Source organism: Neovison vison, chromosome 2 (assembly GCF_020171115.1).
Source record: "Neovison vison isolate M4711 chromosome 2, ASM_NN_V1, whole genome shotgun sequence".
Lineage (NCBI taxonomy): Eukaryota > Metazoa > Chordata > Mammalia > Carnivora > Mustelidae > Neogale > Neogale vison.
In genome coordinates this window covers 69,089,517-69,108,354 of record NC_058092.1, presented here as the reverse complement: position 1 = coordinate 69,108,354, position 18,838 = coordinate 69,089,517, and the positions used below count along the sequence as shown (strand labels likewise).

Genomic DNA, 18,838 nt, shown 5'->3' with positions numbered 1-18,838 from the left:
TCATTTGAGAGATACTGAAAATGACACTGGTCAGAAATTAAGGTCATGCTGAAACTTACTACATACACACATAACTCGCTGATGACATGCTTTTATTAATTTGAAACACTCTTTATTTATTACCATTTGTACTTTTCTAGCAGAATCAAAAACGATCATTAGCCTAATCCTATTCCTTAAGTAGTCTCTCCCTGCCAAAGAGAAAAAGCTATTCTCTTGCTACTGAGATATATGTCCTGGGCAACATACCAATTATTACATTTCATACATTAACTAATACCTTAAAGGTGAACTGAAAATTTCAGTACGACAAATTCTATACACTTCAGCAGTTTTTTCTTTGACCTCATTAAACAGGCTAAAAAGGACATTCAGAATAGTACTACCTAAAAATGGACTTTCCCACCACTTTTCCTTGTCAGGTTCTCGAGTCCAACAATGTCTATTTGCAAACTAGGGACATGCCTTCGTTCTTTCGTTCTTTTTCTCCTTCTAGATCTTGCTGACCGAAACTGGTAGTCATGGCTTTTGAATAACCTCTATTCCACAAAACTACAAGCTGCTTTTGTTTTGTCGTCATACGCATATGGGTTAGTTCTTAAGGTTTGATTTACTAAGGATACGGTCCTCACATGAGTACGATTAGAAAATAACCATCCCCCTAAAAGAAACACCTAAAATTCACATAACAAAACCAAATGCAAGCTGGTAATGTTGTTCTGATCCATCACACAGAACTAGAATGGCATAGTCTACCGTCAGCCTCAGCATGCTTCCTATTACTTGGATGTACCAGGGAGAAAAACCTGCTGGAGGGAACAAGGATTCTGAGCCAAACAGTGGCTTTCTGTTTCTATTAGCCTGATAAAAACCAACATAGAACATACATCGATAACTCTGTCACATTATGTACGTTCCATTTCTAGTAACCCATCCCCATGTATCAACCTGATTCTAGAAATGACTCCTAAAAATTTCAGGACAAAGCCTATTTTATTTAAGAGTACACCACAGAGATAAGAAAGCAGTGACTTTTTCATGCACATACATTATGACTATACAGTCTTTGATATGATAAACTGCCAAGAATATATCATAGCTGTTTTAACTCAAGTTGTTCTTAAATCCACATAGATGACAACAGGAAACAAAGAGATTATAGGATTACTTTCCAATTCAGAGGATATTTCATTTAAATTCTTGTATGTTTGGATGAATGGAAAAAAAGCAAAAATTATAAAGGTAAATTATTTGCTTATTCTGAGAGTAATATACCTGAGAAAAGTCAACATTTGTACAGCTGATATGGGGCACATTATATAATTATCAAAGACTGAAATACATTGGATCATGCAGCAAGATGATAAAGCGTGGCTGAAGAAGGGAGAAAGCAGGGTGACAGCACAGGAGAGATACCTTAAGGTAAGCCCTGCATGTCTTCTCTCGTTTTTGGAGCTTTTTAGTGAAAGAAAAGAAAATCAGAGGTTAGATTTTGTCTGTTGAAAAGGAGGAAAAAAAGAAATCCTCAAAACTTAGGCTGGTGTTTCTGATTTCAAAGTTTGTTATGCAAGGTGGTCCTCTGGATTTTTGGGAGTTTACACTGATTGCCAAAACTGCATATTTATAGTTCATAGCTGCATTTTGTTAAGTGTACTAATCCAAAGTATCACAATAAAACCAGAACAAAAATGTCTATTTTTTAACCCTATAACACCATATTACCCACAGATTTTGGCTTAATATGAATCTCCTATGCTTGTTGGGTAGTATGGTTAAAATACCTATCAATTTTTGGTTGTATTAGAAAAAATTAACGGCACTAATATATTATCCTCCTAGAGAGGGAAACGTGCCCTTCTCCCAAAACCTGCAATTGAAAGCAGTATTGTAGTGGATAACATTCCTCTGTGCATTACAATTTTAGTGCAACCACAAAAGCTGCATGTATTAGTGTACAGAGTATATGAGAAGTAGAACACACACTCTCTCCAAGTGCAGATAATGCATTCTTAAGTGGGAATACCGACCACAATCAGGCAATGTCTGCCACCAACTAAAATCTCCCTAGAAATTTCACCTTCCCCACCCCCCCCCACCATGTTGTTCCTTTTTCAACTGTAATTCTTTCTTGGGAAATTAACCATATCAGAAATTTTGTTTCTGAGTATATGTCAAGGGGGCCAGAAGTTTGGCAGTCCAGTGCTGGAGGAATCAAAAGCTGCCATATAAAATGTCTGATTAAATGACAGGAAATTCCTACCTACCTTGTTATAACTCCGTCCGGCGGAATCCTTTTCACTAGGTTTCAGTTCCTGCAGCTGTGCATCAAGAATGTCCACCAACTGCTCCATCAATCTCACTGAAGAACTCACATCCCCAGCAAACACCGGCCCTTTGGTATGTTTAGCCAGTTCATTGGCAAGACTAGCAGCATTTTCTCCACTTCTGATCTGAAATGACAATTTATATTATCTCAGTATGATTTCTTGCTCTGTTTGCGGCTTCTTGTTCTTTTCCTGAGTATCTTTGTTGTGGTGAGAGAAATATTTGCAAATATGTCAAAATCTGCAACTAATTGAGGCCAATAACTTTCTCCTCATTTCATATGATTAAAGGTTCTTAGATCCTCAACACACAAAAGAAATTCTTAACCAGACCTTTAAAAGGAATGAAAGGAAAAAAGAAAACCAGAAATCTTTTTTTAAGTTTTTCAGATAGCTTTCTCATTTCACCGCCACCCATTTGTAAACTGCTGTTTAAAAATCTTATTTATTTATTCCAATGATCCAGAAATTTAAATTAGAATGTAATCAGTATGATACTGGGAGTTATTATCTACTCTTCACTTGCATTTCAGAAAGGTAGATGACAAAGAGGAAACTAAAATGTCACCGCATTGTGTTGTAATATTAAAGTTACTAATGCCTTTTAAAGTCGTTTTTACTTATTCTATCATAATCATCAGTGATATAAACATCTGCTTGCATTCTGTGGATTCAGTTGCAAACTTAATGGTATTTGATTTATTAGGCCGATGGGCTATTCATCTTACAAACATCAAAAGAAACAGAACAAACTGAATATAAATGAAATCAAGCAAGTATCTACTCATTAAAAAGCTTAACTTAGAAAACAGCATGCCCCAAAACATATGTAACTTTGAATAAATAGTTTACAGACAAAACTATACATGATTTTCTTATTTTTCTACTGAACAAAGAACGATGAAGCAAGTTTCAACATACAAAGCTAAATTATTTATGCTAGACGTTAACACCCTTAATCACCAATGTGTATCATATTAAAAGGTTCCAACCAACCTTCTGAGCCAGCTGATTTACCCAGTGTGAGGTACAGTTGCTAAGATCGGGGCCCTTAGGGTTCCATGTTCCAGTGGAAACCATGCAGAGATAGGATGCAGTTCCTACAACAGATGTAGAAAACAGCAGTGAAACTATTTTTCTGCATGCATTCAGGAAATCAGCTATGATGATACTACACTACATGTTAAATTTTGAATAAACACCAATGGAACTGGTTGACAGAAACTGACAAAGAGTAGGGTATAATGCAGATTATAAACAGTAAATATAAAGTCAGCATAGAAATATCAGATGTTTACAGCGAACAAACAAAGAGCCCTTGATTTTCTTGGGACTTATCCAAAACGATACTTGCAATGAGAAAGGCAGCAGTAAGGAAGCCTCCCTGGAGTCCATGGGCAAAAAAATGTCAGGCTTGACCCCTATAGGTCTTCAAGAGGGAGAGAGATAATTCGGGCCTGAACTTAAATAACTTTTACTGTCCATGAGCCTGTAAGTTATTTACCAATGCTCTATTACCAAAGTTATCAAAAATAGTAAAAAAATAAGCTATCATAAATGTCTCTCTTTCCTCGAAATCACTTCAGTGTAATTCAGAACCTACTCACACTAAACTTAAAAATATAAGTTTGGCATTTTACAAGAACTACCTCTTGTTCCCTTGGGACATGGCCGTTCAACCATCATTCCCCTTTGTGTCTGAGGCCACTTTATCCCCCTCGCGTCTAATGCTTCGCAGAATCTCTCTGGCAGGGGAAAAATATTTGTTACAGGAGGAATTTTGGTTGTAGAAACTGCTGGAGGTGGTTTTGTCCCTTTGCTTCCTTCCTGCGATCCAGCTACAGTTGTGCTCATGGGGCCTTTCTGTGAAGTAGTGCTTGTGGTTGATACTGTGGTTTTGAACAGCTCAGCTGAAGAAGTTATTGTCACAGCTGTGGTAGGCACTACGGAAAAAAGATGAGTATGTTAATCTCACACACACTCGCACTCATATACAGGCACACATGTGAGTGTGTATATGCACACACACAACACAAAACCCCTCCCAACCAACTATCCCCAAACCACTAAAATGAGAATCAGTGGGAACACCAGTAGGTTGGAGAAAGAATAAATCCCCTCATTTATTCCAATTTATTCATATTGTTGGCTAAGTAATGATAGTTTAGACTTTACTATGGATTTTTCTGTATGACTCTAATTGTCTTAAGTCTACTTCTAAATGAAATATTTGAGAATACAGCTTACGTATACTTCATCATTTACCATCCAACAGAAACTGAAGGGCAGTTTTAGTGTCTAGACCAGGCATATGTCACTATGAAACAATATAGAAAAATTCTTTTTTTATATAAGCCCATACCCTGTAAGTAATCAAATTCAAAGCATCAATAAAAATCTGAGAATTATTCGGCTCAGGGCGTGATCCTGGAGTCCCGGGATCGAGTCCCGCATCGGGCTCCCAGCTCCATGGGGAGTCTGCTTCGCTCTCTGACCTTCTCCTCGCTCGTGCTCTCTCTCACTGTCTCTCTCTCTCTCAAATAAATAAATAAAATCTTTAAAAAAAAAATAAAATAAAAAAATTAAAAAAAAAAATCTGAGAATTACATATAATTAGGACAACAGAAAAATCAGTCACCCACTCTACATCTTGCAGGAAAATAAATACTGTGACATCTTTCCACCCAGCAGCCATTCTTGCTTGAGAGATTTTTGAGCATGCCTGATTAGATCCAAACAGAAGATAGGCTTGGCATGCTTGTGCTGGGTTAGTAAGGGAACATCTGAGGCTTCATTAAGCATATTTACATTTGAAAACTTAGGTAGAAAATGCAACTAGTTCATTAGTCAGAGGTTCCGATGTAATCTCTTATCAGGAGAACAGGTTAGATCAAATTATGCCTAATTTGAAACCAAACCTACATACCATACTGACAATACAGAGTGTAAAAGAAACTACAGTTACACATTTGAAATTATTTTAAAAGGTTATTTTTTATTTCCAGCATCACTTTCAAACTGTTTAATCTACCAGGTTTAAAAAAAAAAAAAAATGGAGCTTAATGTTTCCTTCATTGATTGCCATTTAACTAGTTTTAACAACTAAAATTCTGCCAGTAAAAACTTTAATGCTATCACTTAAAATCTATTAGGTGATCACACTAAAGTTTCATCAACATTTACAGATAACTGGCTCTTGAAACCTTATACATATGATGCTTTTAATAGAGTATAACAAGTTAAAAAACCATTTTTTAAACATTAACTTTTTTTTATGCTTTCTCTATAATGTAAGAAACAAACCAGAATATTAAAACTTAAAAAAACAAGTTCATCTTATCACTAATATGTTCATTATTTTAAGTTTTGGTTCAAAAGTAGTTGTTTATATAGTATGGATACTACTGACAGAATATTCTAAGTCCATCACAAAAAGTAGTGTGTACTTGTTTATAGTTCTTGAAGAGTGAGAAACTTCTTGTCAAAAAAAGGCATAGACATTTTCTACACTTTTTTCCTTCTATCTCAAGAGAAATTTTTTAATCATGTGTTTTATTTCCAGGGCATAATTTATTGACCATATGAGAGATGCTGTGTCAAACATCATGTCTACCCAGCTGCTGCAGAAACCGATTCAAACCTGTCCATCTTTTTCTGTAAAGCACTTGCCTGACATCTTGTTAAACCTCTGTAATTTTCTTTTGATTACAATGCAGCCAGGCTTTCAGTGCTTTCTCAATTAACATTTGTCAAAAGCATCACACTCTTTTACACAACTGTCAAATGACTGCCTCTGAATCAAATCTTAAGTAGTGGGAAATCGGAGCATAAACGAAAAGGACAGAGGAAAATGGTTTAGTGCCACACCACCTTGACATTGCACTAATTAGTATGTCTTTAGTCATGGAAATATGTCTTAACAATACTACAATTAGTGATCTGCTAGCTAAGCATCAGGAAAGCATCATGATAACTGAATCAAGGTAGGTAATAAAATGACCTCTGGTAAATGCACAAAATTTCTTGTAGCATGTGAAGTAGTGCTTGTGGTTGATACTGTGGTTTGCATGTGTTTTCGATAATAAATTTCATACATTTTCACCTTTTGTTCATCAAAAGTTTAAAGGAAATCAATCTTCTTCAAAGATAAATCAAAGAAATATTGGGACATCATGAAGAACCTAAAAGTAAACTTGTAAGTGGCAAAACTAAACCCTTTTGAAAGGCCATCAGAATTTCTGGAATTTTGCAAAGCTGAAGTTTTGCAACTTTACAGAAAGCAATTTTTTCTAATGATGAAGCCATAAGCGCAGAGGTGGTTTCTAAAAATTAACATTTCTTCCATAAGTGAAGACAGGTCCCAACAGGGCATCTGATAGTGATAAAAGCCGGCACTTATTCAGCATTTATGTACCAGATGCTATGTTAATCACCATTCATGGATCATCAGATCATCTTATTTAATCCTTACCACACAACCCCATGAAGTAGCCACTATGATTATCTTCCTTCTACAGATGAGAAAATTGAGCCATGGTGAAGGTTAGGCAATTTGCTTAAGGTCACCTGGACATACTCTTGAATGTTATGATCTTACTTTTCTAGGCAAAAGATTTTCATAGAATCTGGAAAAAGTATGGCATCCCACAAAGTAATCTGCCCTTATTCTGGAGCATCTAACTGATACTTTTCTGTGTAAGTCTCTAAAACAAGAAAAGATGTGGGAAGATAATATAAAATACTAGAGCAACAGATGATAAAAAGTTTTGTAATGTAACTTATATGGCAAAAGATTCAAAACTCAAGAATATCCTATAAATCGTAATAGAAAACATGGCAATTCACAGTAGAATTATATATCAAATCTAAACCTTATTTTACAAAGTTCTGTCCCAGAGTTATCAGAGTGTCATATCAAGCATCCATATTAAGTGACTTAGCATTTTGCTTACTTTTGTCATTTGGGTATAGAGACCCAGAAAAGTACTAATAAAATGCTCATAAACATATTTAAGAACTGCTCTTGAAAATTTCAACAAACACATACAGAATGCCTCAATTTACTGTGGTAGTGCTTACTAACAACAACATCCATTTATCTTAAGGGTAGTGCTTCCCTCACGGGGTCCAAGAACTCACTCATTGTTCACTGAATAAACTCTAGTTACAATGAGTCTGTAGCCTGGAAAGGCAGAAATGTGTATTCATTAAATTTACCTTTATTCAATGTCTAAAAATAACAAGCATCTTTTACTGAGCAATCATTATCAGTGGAGAGATGTTTCAACAAGTATATATTCTATGCTAAACACTTCCTAAATAAATAAACATAACTAGTTCTCTTGATAAAAATTTTTCCCTCATACTACTGAAGTGTCTTATTTCATAAATACTCTAAGACAAAGATCCAGGAACTGCCAAAACCCAAGACACAAAATCTTTTCAATATTTGGGAGGGACACCTGGGTGACTCAGTCAGTTAAGTGTCTGTCTTTGGCTCAAGTTATGATTCCAGGGCCCTGGGCTTGGGACCCAAGTCAGCTCTCTTCTCAGCGGGGAGCCTCCTTCTCCCTCTCTACTCCCCACAGCTTGTGCGTGCTCGCTCTCTCAAATAAATAAAAAAAATCTTTAAGAAAAATAACATTTGGGACATCAAATTTGCAGACAAAGTAAATATAAAGCAATTCAGATTAAGAAACAGAGTTGAAATAGGACGGAAAGGCTTTTTCCTAAGCCCACTTTAGAGGGGGAGAAGGTAAAAGGAAATAAAGAGCTAGTTTAGGGAAATGGAGCAACTGAACTATGTAGAGATAACATAAGGTTAAAAATTCAAAGGAAAAAAAAAAAACATGTATCTGAAAACCATGATTAGGGCAAAGAAATAATATACTTGCCCTGTTAGGAAGAAAAAGGCTTACGTTTATAAAAGGGGAAAAGTTTTGAAGCTAATAGACTATGAAACAGTCCACAACAAAAACTGAAAGGAATGGTGATTTTACAGCATGCTGTATACCTTAGAAACACACACAGTAGCAAATCTAGTACATAAGGCTAAACTATAGCCAACCAGTCAGTCATTGTTTTATGACGGCTAAAGATCTGAATTCTCTGACTGCTCTGTCCTATCAGTTTTGTGGATCTTGCTTCAGAAAAGCTGACAGTGGCTTACTGATCTGACTTAAACTGATGGGCCAGTATAGTTCCGCAAGGCCCCATCTACATGCATATAGATATCAGCCAATCTGAGAGAGACAGAAGTCTCTAAGAGCACATGAAGATAAATCACAATAGAGAGAAAAGAGAATATGTTTCAATCAGGAGCAAGAGAGATTTAGGTCATATAAAACTTGGTATCACTAAGAGTTTAATACGGGGCCAATAAGAATTTTTACTTTCTGGGAATATTTATGAGTGGCTAACTATATTGGGTAACAAAGCCCAGTTGTGGAAACACAACTACCAAATATGCCCGTTTCCCATTTTCAAAGCCGATAACTGGTTTTCAAAAAATATCTAAATTATTGAAGACTTTTTCATCTGAAATGGATCAAATTATTTACTAGAATATAAGCCACATATGGAAAATTACATCAGTACTCATTTTGCATTCACAAAGTACTTTGTGACAAGTAGACGGGGCAATGATTCTTTGTTGAATTGAGTTTGTCCTCAACTTATTCAGTCTTTCAGGTGTTGCCTGATTATGAATTTGCGTTTTTAAAAGTATTTTATTTCTCTTTTTCCTAATGGAGGGGGAAGAGATTTATTGTTGCCCCAAACAAATGTAATAGCTGTGTGAGAGTAACACAGGTTACAAAAAAGATTAACGCATCAATCAATATACAATGTCAGATTTTGTCAATTCCCAAATTCTGCCTTTGACAAACCTATAGGATAAAGGAGAAGAATGGTACTAGCTTTTAGAAAAACAGCCGAGACATTGGGGGCTATGGTGAGTGCTGTGAATTGTATACGACTGATGAATCACGGACCTGTACCCCTGAAACAAATAATACATTATATGTTAATAAAACAAGGAAAGAAAAAGAAAAACAGCTGAGTTACAGAAAACGTCCCAAATTGCTGGCCTTATGAGAAAAAGATATGTCTAAATTTAAAAGTAAATGATTCTGGAGCCGCTGGTTTGCACAGTCGGTTGGTTAAGTCTCCGACTCTTGGTTTTAGCTCAGGTAGTGATCTCAGAGTCCTGAGATGGAACCCCACGACAGGCTCTGTGCCTAGCACACAGTCTGATTGACAGTCTCTCTCCCTCTCCACCTCTGCCCTTTGGCTCATGTTCTCTCTCTCTCTCTCTCTCTCTCTAAAATAAATAAATAAATTTTTTAAAAAATTTAAAAAAGTAAATGATGCTATGATATTATCCTTGAAGATTTAATTGCTGAAAATTTAATAATGGGCATTACTACTATAAATTTAATGCAAAAAAATCCCAGCCATACATGAATTAGAATAAAAGGGGTCTTGCGTTAAGTCAATTTATTATTATTCTCTTACTTTTTAAAGAAAAAAATCACATTTTTTGTATACGATAATGATTCAAATTAGAAAGTCAACTATAAAAAGTTGTGACTTTTGCTTTTAAGGTCCTTCCTGATCCTATTAAAATATTTAGAACTTAGTAACAGTATATCTTAAAAAATGTTTAGGTACATGTAATTATGTTTAAGTGTGCAGAGTGTGAGTATTGCTTTGACAGAAAGATATACTAATTTCTTTTTCACCTGGTTGAAGAGATTGATTTAGTCACTCCAAAGAACTTCTTGGTTCCTAAAATTTTCAAGTAACTTAATACTTGGAAAATTCCAAATAACTGAGTATATTGAAATATTCAGATCTTTAAAACACAAATATTACTGTTCAAATAGAAAAGACTTATAATTAGTACAAGCTCTGTAACAACATATCAATAGGTTACTTTTATCATGAGTATGAGGTAATCTTGTTTTAATGAAATATTCATTTAATTTACCCTCATAAATTGTTTCCCACAGAACTGAATTCAGTTGATTAAGTAAAATACATTTCCCAAGATTTTACATTACTTTCTAAAGTAATGATCCTCCACAAAGATACCTAAAGAGAACACAAATCGAAAATGTTAGCTGATCCTTCTTCATAAATCACCACGTGGGATCATTTAATGCTTAGTCTATGTGTGACAATTAAAGTCAAAGAAATATTTACTTAAAACCATCACTAATTTATCAGGAAATAAAAATGTGTAATTTTACTAGGAGGATGTTGGATGACTCCCTCTCCTATCCAGACAGCAGATACCAAAACTTCAGAACATTTATGCCTGACATTGTACATCAAGCCTAGCAATTCTCCTGGGACTTCCTAACACACATTTCCCTTAACCACTGGCGCCAAGAAGTTAAAAGGTCTACACATAGATTGTAATCAATTCAGAAGTCAGGTAGGAAAAAAACAAAACAAAACACAAAGCTAACAGGTTTGTAGCTGGTATTATATTTTTAGCAATGAAAGGCTGAACTGACCAATGATGCTACAATTTTCTGTCATCGACATTTAAATAAAAAAATTCAGAGAAAGAAAATCGGCCAAACTAAGGCTAAAATGTACCCGCTATGTGACGGCATGAAATACATTATCCTTTGAGCTTTGACTATGAAAAGGAGAAGGAAACAGACAGGAAAAAAACTTCCAAGTCTTTTGAAAATAAGCTTAAAGCCAAAAGCATTGGCAAGCAAACATTCTTACCTTGGGCAGGATCAGGTGGACCAAACTCCAGAGAATATCGTAAAATGAAGTTATTGTTCCACACGTAGAGTTGGTTATCTCTAGGATTGTAATCCACTGCAGCAATATACTGGTATTGGTTGGGGAAGGGAACATCTACATATTCTCCTCGGTTTAATCGGGTATTGTAAATGTAATCGATTGCATTCTTGCCTGTTTCACTCTCATTGTCTTGATAAACTGACCTGACCACATAGAGGACTCCGCAGATCATAAAAGCATTTGATGCAGCACGTTTGTCATACACAGTCTCCCACGTTGCTTCAAATCGAAGAGTATATGGATTTAGTTGGCTAATAACTATCATTCCATTGTTCTGTTCAGTGGCGTAAATGACCCATAAGCCATTTTCATCAACTGCTAGGTCGATATCAGTCTTCCCTCCCCATCTATATGGTGAGGTATCATGATAGTTGGCATAGTTAATTATGGCCTCTCCACTCTTAATTCTAGTCCTCAAGTCAAATTTCACAATGTTCCTGGTTCTCTCTTTGTTAAAGAAGACAGCACCATCATACACCACAAATCCAGTACCATCTACTCGATTTGGAAGTTTATATGTCGTTGTTTGGCGACTATTTTGGAAATCTTCTAAAGAAGCATATTCTATTAAAGTATCAGTACGATAAGGAGTCCAGGGCATGAAATAAATTTTATCTGCAGCCTGAAGAGGGTCCTTGCACCAAGCACCTGCCTTTTGTTCAGCTTCATATATACATGGTGAATCCACAATTGCTTTCAAGGTCCCAGGGCACACAAAAACTAACAGTCACAGAGAAAAGACAATAATTAAGCCAAGTTAAAAAATGAAACAGGCAAACACAAATTTTAATGATCGCAAATCAGAAGAGAAAAAAAAGTGTTTTATTAACATTAGATTTAACCAAAATTTATACTTAAAACAGTACCACCCTTCTTTCCTTAAGTTACAATAATCAATGTAGCAGTATACAAAGTGGCTGGGGTTTATTTTCACACATACAAGCCTAAGTTTAAGACCATTCATAACTGAGCTGACAACGTGCATTTTTGTTACGAGCTTTTAATCTTATAATCTGGTAATTAATATTTCAAAACTTTGAGCTTTGTGTGTAACAGTGTACAAAGTACTTAAATTTAGTCCCAACGGTGTCCCCTCCCTTACCTACCCTACTTACAAACCCCCAAAAGCAAAACACTAAAATAAAGGAAATAAAACAAAAACCCAACGTGAAGGCTTATTTAGAACTTTTATAGAAGTCAGACTGAAAACAAAGGTGCTTCAATTGAAGAAACATAAATATTCAGGAAATGTAATTAGGAACAGAGAAAAGTAAATACAAGGAAAGCAGTGATGAAACAACCGGGAGACCCTGTAACCATGGCATGCTATGGAGAGGGTTCTGGAAGCCAGGCAGGATGACACGTTAATAATAAAATATCCAGGGGTGTCCGAAAAAAGAGATAAAGGGTGAAAAAGAAACCCAGAAAGGAGCAGCTCCCCCTCGCCGACTTCAGAATTTTTACCCCATCACCAGATTTAGCAGTCATGTAATTTCATCGTAAACAGTTGACTTCTTTATGAGGTGCATTTATGAGATCCTGCTGATTATTTTAATGTCAGGAGTGTTGTGGAGGGAGGGAAGGGAGGGGTGACATCCATAAGGCACATAACAGGGAGCTGGGGTTCAGACTGTATACGTTATTTACCTTTTTGCTCCACTTCTATTTTAAGCATCGGAAGAAAAACAAAAAAAAGTGCGAGGAAAAAAGAAAAAAGATTAAAATAAATTGACTATTAGTCTAAGACTGAATTCGTAATAGATGCTAAATATAGGAAGAATAAGAGCTGTACTACTTTGGATAAAGAGAAACACACAACAGGAAAACCTAGCAGGAGAAAGATTCTAAAGTTACATAAAGGAACATGGATCAATCATTTTAGTAGATTAAGGAGGCAATACAAATACGTTGGCATGTTGCTTCACTTAGTGTACCTGAATAAATAATGAAACTCTTCACTAATGCATGGTATATATACTCTTGCCTTTCTAAAGTCACTCAGCATTTTTATCCAGTTTTACTTTATATACTTATGCTACAGACACAAATGCATGCAAAGGTGTATCATCCCCATCTATCTTATTATAAGAGCTCATTATTAAATTGACTAAAATCAGGTAAGCACAACAACAGGAAAATATATCATAAAAAAACGAAACTCAATTTTGGACCTTAGGTCAAAATTAATGAATATTGATACGGTTATATTTTAACACTCTCCCAAAGACATTTATGTAAGAATAAATATATAATTATGCATCTTAGTACTTTTTAATGTCTCTTTATTATTTTCTATTTCTAGAAAAATCCATCTTAATTATAAGAAAAAAAAATGCCTCCTTTGCAAGATATATAAATCTCCCCTGCTACCCCCAATAAGGATTCTGAAGGGTAGGGTAACATAGTGTCTTTCTTTCCCACCAAGAATTAGTAAATTTGCTTATTTAGGTTTATATATACTTTACAAAATAAAATTCTTACTAAATTCTCTATATTACATATCTCAAACTTGTTATATTAAGTCTATTTTTTTTAAAAAAAAAAGTAAGCAAAAATACATACAAGGAAAAAGCAAGCACAGTAGGCAAGGAGAAAAAGGAAGAAAGAATTATGGTTAGCTTATTATGACATTGTCTACCATCATCAATTTACACAGAAAGCAAGCTGGCATGCAACGACAATCATACCAAGCATTCAAAGCAAATACCTTGACTCCACAGACCCCATAAGAGGTAAATGCTTTCATAAAACAAACCTGATTAGTACAGTTATATGAGAGAAAAAAAATCCTCCCTCCAAGAAGTCTAAAGAAACGGATTATACAGTTAGGAATGGTGCTATATAAGATTCTTGTTGGTAAATAGAAGTCTAATAATTACAAACCATAAAACACTATTTTGGATTGTATGTAGGCTCTGAAGTATGTTGCCTGAATTTCATAAAGTGACCAGATTAATGTCTGTGATTCTCCCTCTTTCCTTATTAAAATGCATTAGGGTGTGATAATATTCTATCTCCAAACTGATTACTCAAAGACACTGTAGTTGTACATTTCATTAAGATGTCTTAGCTTGATTAATTTTTAAAAATTACAATAATGCATCAAGATTAAATACTGACCTCCTGAAATACCTCAGGGAGAAATGCCATACACATATTTTGCTACAGGAATAGCATATAACCCTCTGCATTAAGCAATACCACCTCCCCATCCAACTTGGTCTATTTGACCACTTTCAGGAAACATACTTGCCCTATAATGTGTAATTCTGACTATATCCAGGAAAAGTAAGTTCAGCGTTACTGATATCAAAAAGATCTTTTTTATAAACCAGTAGGCCTAAAACTACTCCTCAACGAAGAGCAAGATTATACCTGTTTAGAATCAATAACGGAAGGGCGTGGTGGGAAAATGAGGATAAGAGAAATTATTAGTCCTGTGACTTCTCAGACTATATTTATATACAGCCATATTCTTTTTTTCAGGAAAGAATGGTTTTACTGAGTGAATCAATTAAATGTGAAGGATGGGAATAATACATTTTAAAATATGTTACATATTTAAAACAGAACTTAAAACAAGTTCATTAAGGAATGTATAAAAATATATTTGTTTTCCATTCATTGAAAATAGCTAGGCTTTATTATGTGATACACTAAAATGACCGTGCATTTGCTTAGCACAATATTAAATAGGGAAGTCTTCCTTTGTGATTTAACTAATCACTTGAAGAAAAGAAAATGCATAGAAGTTGTACATAATTTAAAACTGATGAAAACAGAAGTAACAGCCAAATGTAAAAATAAAAAATAATTAAATAAAACTTTGATGATTGATGAATCATGTAAGATATGGATATTGAAAACAAAAGTCCTTACATTATGATTTTTATGAAAACCCAAAAGACAGAGATCTGTCAAACCAGCCAAAACTTCATCAACCCAGAAGAATATAAAAATACGATAAAATTAATGAAATTAGCATTCTTCATCACATGCCAAATGTATATTGCAACTTGTTTTAAAAGACTATGAATTAATTCATAACAATATATTTGCTATTCTATAGACCAAACATAAATACACAACCCACTAACATCCGTGGAGGACTAGATGGATATGCAAAAAACACAATTGCCCCAAACAAACTTAAGCCTACATACTCTGTATCTGAAGTGACACACTATTTCATTTTGAATAATCTCACCTTGATTCATTAAAAAATTTAATTAATAGTAATGGTTATTTTCTCGGACAAAACTTATAGCTAAAATTATGGTATAATTTGTATAATTTAATGATAATTTGAAAAATAGGGCACAAATATCAAAACCAATCTTGCCTATAAGGTACGAAATTCTAATAATTATTTTCATTTAGTCTATAAGATCTTTATGATTTCTTTTAAACACATACACATTCAATTACTAACATTTCTGTTAATGATAAAGGATAAGCGGGTCACATAACATTTTTGATACAGGCATTATCTGGGTAGGTATAAATGTCACATGTAGTATTACATGTGTCTGTCTATAAACATAAAAAGTAAAACAAACAATGACATTTCTAATAAATTCTGTTGGGTAAATTTATTATAAAATTTTCAAAAATCATAGAAAATTTCTGGATTTTTTTTTTAAAAGAAGGGAATGTATTTAGATGTGTAAACTGCTCGAGAATTTGCTCTGGATAGAAACTGGCATAAAGCCAGATGGTAAAAGACATATAATTAATGTTTTAGTGACAATTTTTATCAACTATATTAAGTTTGAAGGGGGTATGCAAATTATACAAAGTACTAAAAACAAGGAGGAGGGGCCTCTGGGTGGCTCAGTCAGTTAAGCATCTGCCTTGAGCTTAGGTCATGATCTCAGGATACTGGAATAGAGCCCCACACTGGGTTCCCTGCTCAGTGGGAAGCCTGCTTCTCTCTTGCCCACTCCCCCTGCTTGTGTTCCCTTTCTTGCTGTCTCTCTGTGTCAAATAAATAAATAGAATCTTTAAAAAAACAAACAAACAAAAAAACAAGGGAAAGGGGAAAATACGGACTTAAAATAAAAGTATAAGGGATGGGTATAACAGAAACATAAAGAAACAAAAGGAGAAGAAAATAAGGAAAAGAGATAAGGAAATACAGAATCATACCTAATGTCAAAACAATTCAAATGATTCTTTGCTTTAAATTTCAGTATTAGTGAAAATCATGCAATAGATAGTGTGTCACTACTGTACAGTATATAGGAATTATAATTCTATTCCTTAGCATGGAATAATTTGGGAAAAAAAAAAAAAGCCAGACTTATTTCTGCCTCGTGCAAACATCTAGAAAGGTAACAGCAAATTAATTACTCGTTTTTGTTTTTTTTTTTAAGGACAAAAACTAAAAAGAACAAATACTTCTCTGAGTATAGCTATTTGCAAGTTTAGTGCACAATATACAATACTTCTGGAGAACTGAAAAAGTAAAATTTTGAAAGTTAGATGTTCCAGAAGATATCCACATTTTCCTTTCTAAAACAGCACAAGAAATAACTTAAGAGTCTGAAAATAATATTTGCTTAACACTGTTCTTGGTCTATAGACTAGGTTACAGGAACTGGCTCCAGAAAGACAATTCTTGGCAGCTCTGACTGATTCCACTGTTTGGGAATGGATGCTGTATTCCTTTTCTAATTTGAGGACAGAAACCATGATAAATTCAAATGAAAGTGACTTTACAGAACAAAATTTTGGTTAGCTCAAAAGAATACAATATTCCTCTAGTGGCACAGGAGAATGATTATGTAAGCCACCAACACTACACACAAGAGAAATAATATAAAGATCAGTGCACTCAGTAGGCTTCCAATCCTACAAATGGTATAGAAAATACTGAAAACATAAAAAGCATCCATTTCACTGTAACACAGGAACACAGAGCAGGGATGAAAAGAAAAGATAATCTGTGTTTGGCCTTTAACAGATACCCACAAAAAAACAATTTAGCGAAACTGTGGGCAGAGAGGAGAGAGCCCGCACCTTTCACAGGACATGTTAGAATGTACTACTAGTATATTGGACATATATTTATCTGAATTCAGTCCTTTGGTTTTAAAAATATTGATAGTTTGGACAGAGAAATCTATCAGGAATAGTGATCTAGCTTTTGAGTTCTAGAAAAGGCAATTTCATTATTTAGTTCAAATCCACCTTTTTAAAAGAGGGAAGTGTATAAAACTTTCTCAGATCATTGCTGCTAAAGATAATTGCTGCTAAAGAACTTCAATTCAAATGCCCATGAATCAAGGTTACAGGATACATTTTTTTTTTTTATCTGTAAAAGTAAAGAATAACACTATTAAACAAACTAGCCTATGAAAATTACCTAACATACTGAACCTTCTGGTCGTCTAAAATGCTTTTTTCTACTCAAAGGGCAGAATACAATTCAGCAGTATGAATTCTGAGGTTAGGAGGAAAACTACACAGAATTAGAGCAGGCGCTTAAGACTACTTATGAAACTTCCACCTGAATTTTAAATATCCCTCTACAGGATCTAATGGATGTTGTCAAATTAAAAATAGACGCATATGCAAGGTTTTGTTCTATCTATTTTATTTACTCTTAAGATTTTAACACTGAATCTGGTAAAAGAAAGGCTCGTGTAAGGACAAGGAAACAAAAAAAGGAAAGCACTTGCCTCAGTTACTACAATGGTAGCTTTTACCGGGCACTAAAGTTACCACAACAGCAGGTAGCTATTCAAGTAGCTCACGATTAAAACCGAAGTCAATTCCTTCTTTAGAAAACTGTGAGCCAAACCAATTTGTCAGCAACTGGTATTGGGCAAAAGTACAGATTTCTATCTGCCCTAGTGAATAGCTAATTCAAGTTTGTTTTCTGGAAAAACACTAGTCTTAAAAGCCAAACACTTAAGAACACAGACAGACACTTGGCCAGCATCACACTGTGGCTTCCTTCCACACTTCATGAAGCTAATTGGAGGCCCGAGTCTGTTAGTGCTCTGCATGCATAATGGTTTTGTAGGCCATAAACATATGCTTCTTTCACATGTGTAGTCTTTCAGCATCAACGAGGAATGCTGGAGAAAGTGAACATCACAAACTTCGTACTTACTGTAAGGGACACATTCATACTGGACTTCAAGATATTTGTATGTTCCAGGACAGGGATCAGGAAATACATCTGACCCAGTAACTACTATACACTGTGTTCGATTGTTGCACCTAGAAAACAAAACAAACCAAACTTGTGTGACGTAATCATTAGATTGTTTTCAATAAAGAAATCTAATACAGAACGGATTCATATTTTAAGCAACTAGTACCGTAAAACAAAAAAATTCAACTGATATTAGGTTGCTCCACATTATTAAATACAGAGCCATAAAAATCCTATTTTATATTGTACTATTTCTTTATCACGGGCCACACTAAATTTTCATTCAAAGCAAAAAGAAAGGAAGAGTTCTCTATTATTCTACTATACATCTAATTGGAATTTTTAGCATTTTCAACATGTACTAAGAAAAAAGTATATTTTGCATGTTTAAGAACTAAAATAACAATTAAAAATGATCCTATGGTTAAACAGAAACAGTCAGAAATTGAATAGCTTGGAAGTAATTTCTGAGAACACATTAAAACAAAGAAGCCAGGTTTTTAGGTTTATCCATTAAATCCAG

At 34.6% G+C, this 18,838-nt stretch overlaps 1 protein-coding gene across 35 annotated transcripts in view; it reads right to left on the bottom strand.

Moving 5' to 3' along the window:
- The window catches only part of ADGRL2 (adhesion G protein-coupled receptor L2), a 613,413-nt gene that overhangs the window by 38,521 nt on the left and 556,054 nt on the right, over nt 1-18,838 (bottom strand). For 14 of the 35 annotated variants that reach the window (XM_044238562.1, XM_044238560.1, XM_044238559.1 and 11 more), the window contains 7 exons: nt 18,271-18,380; nt 12,798-12,809; nt 11,070-11,870; nt 3,974-4,267; nt 3,321-3,424; nt 2,265-2,450; nt 1,417-1,455 (listed from right to left, as the gene is read on the bottom strand). In XM_044238562.1, coding sequence (XP_044094497.1) covers nt 1,417-1,455; nt 2,265-2,450; nt 3,321-3,424; nt 3,974-4,267; nt 11,070-11,870; nt 12,798-12,809; nt 18,271-18,380 — 1,546 coding nt within the window. The remainder of the gene's footprint in view (nt 1-1,416; nt 1,456-2,264; nt 2,451-3,320; nt 3,425-3,973; nt 4,268-11,069; nt 11,871-12,797; nt 12,810-18,270; nt 18,381-18,838) is intronic. The other 21 variants (XM_044238569.1, XM_044238538.1, XM_044238564.1 and 18 more) reach the window with 5 other exon arrangements.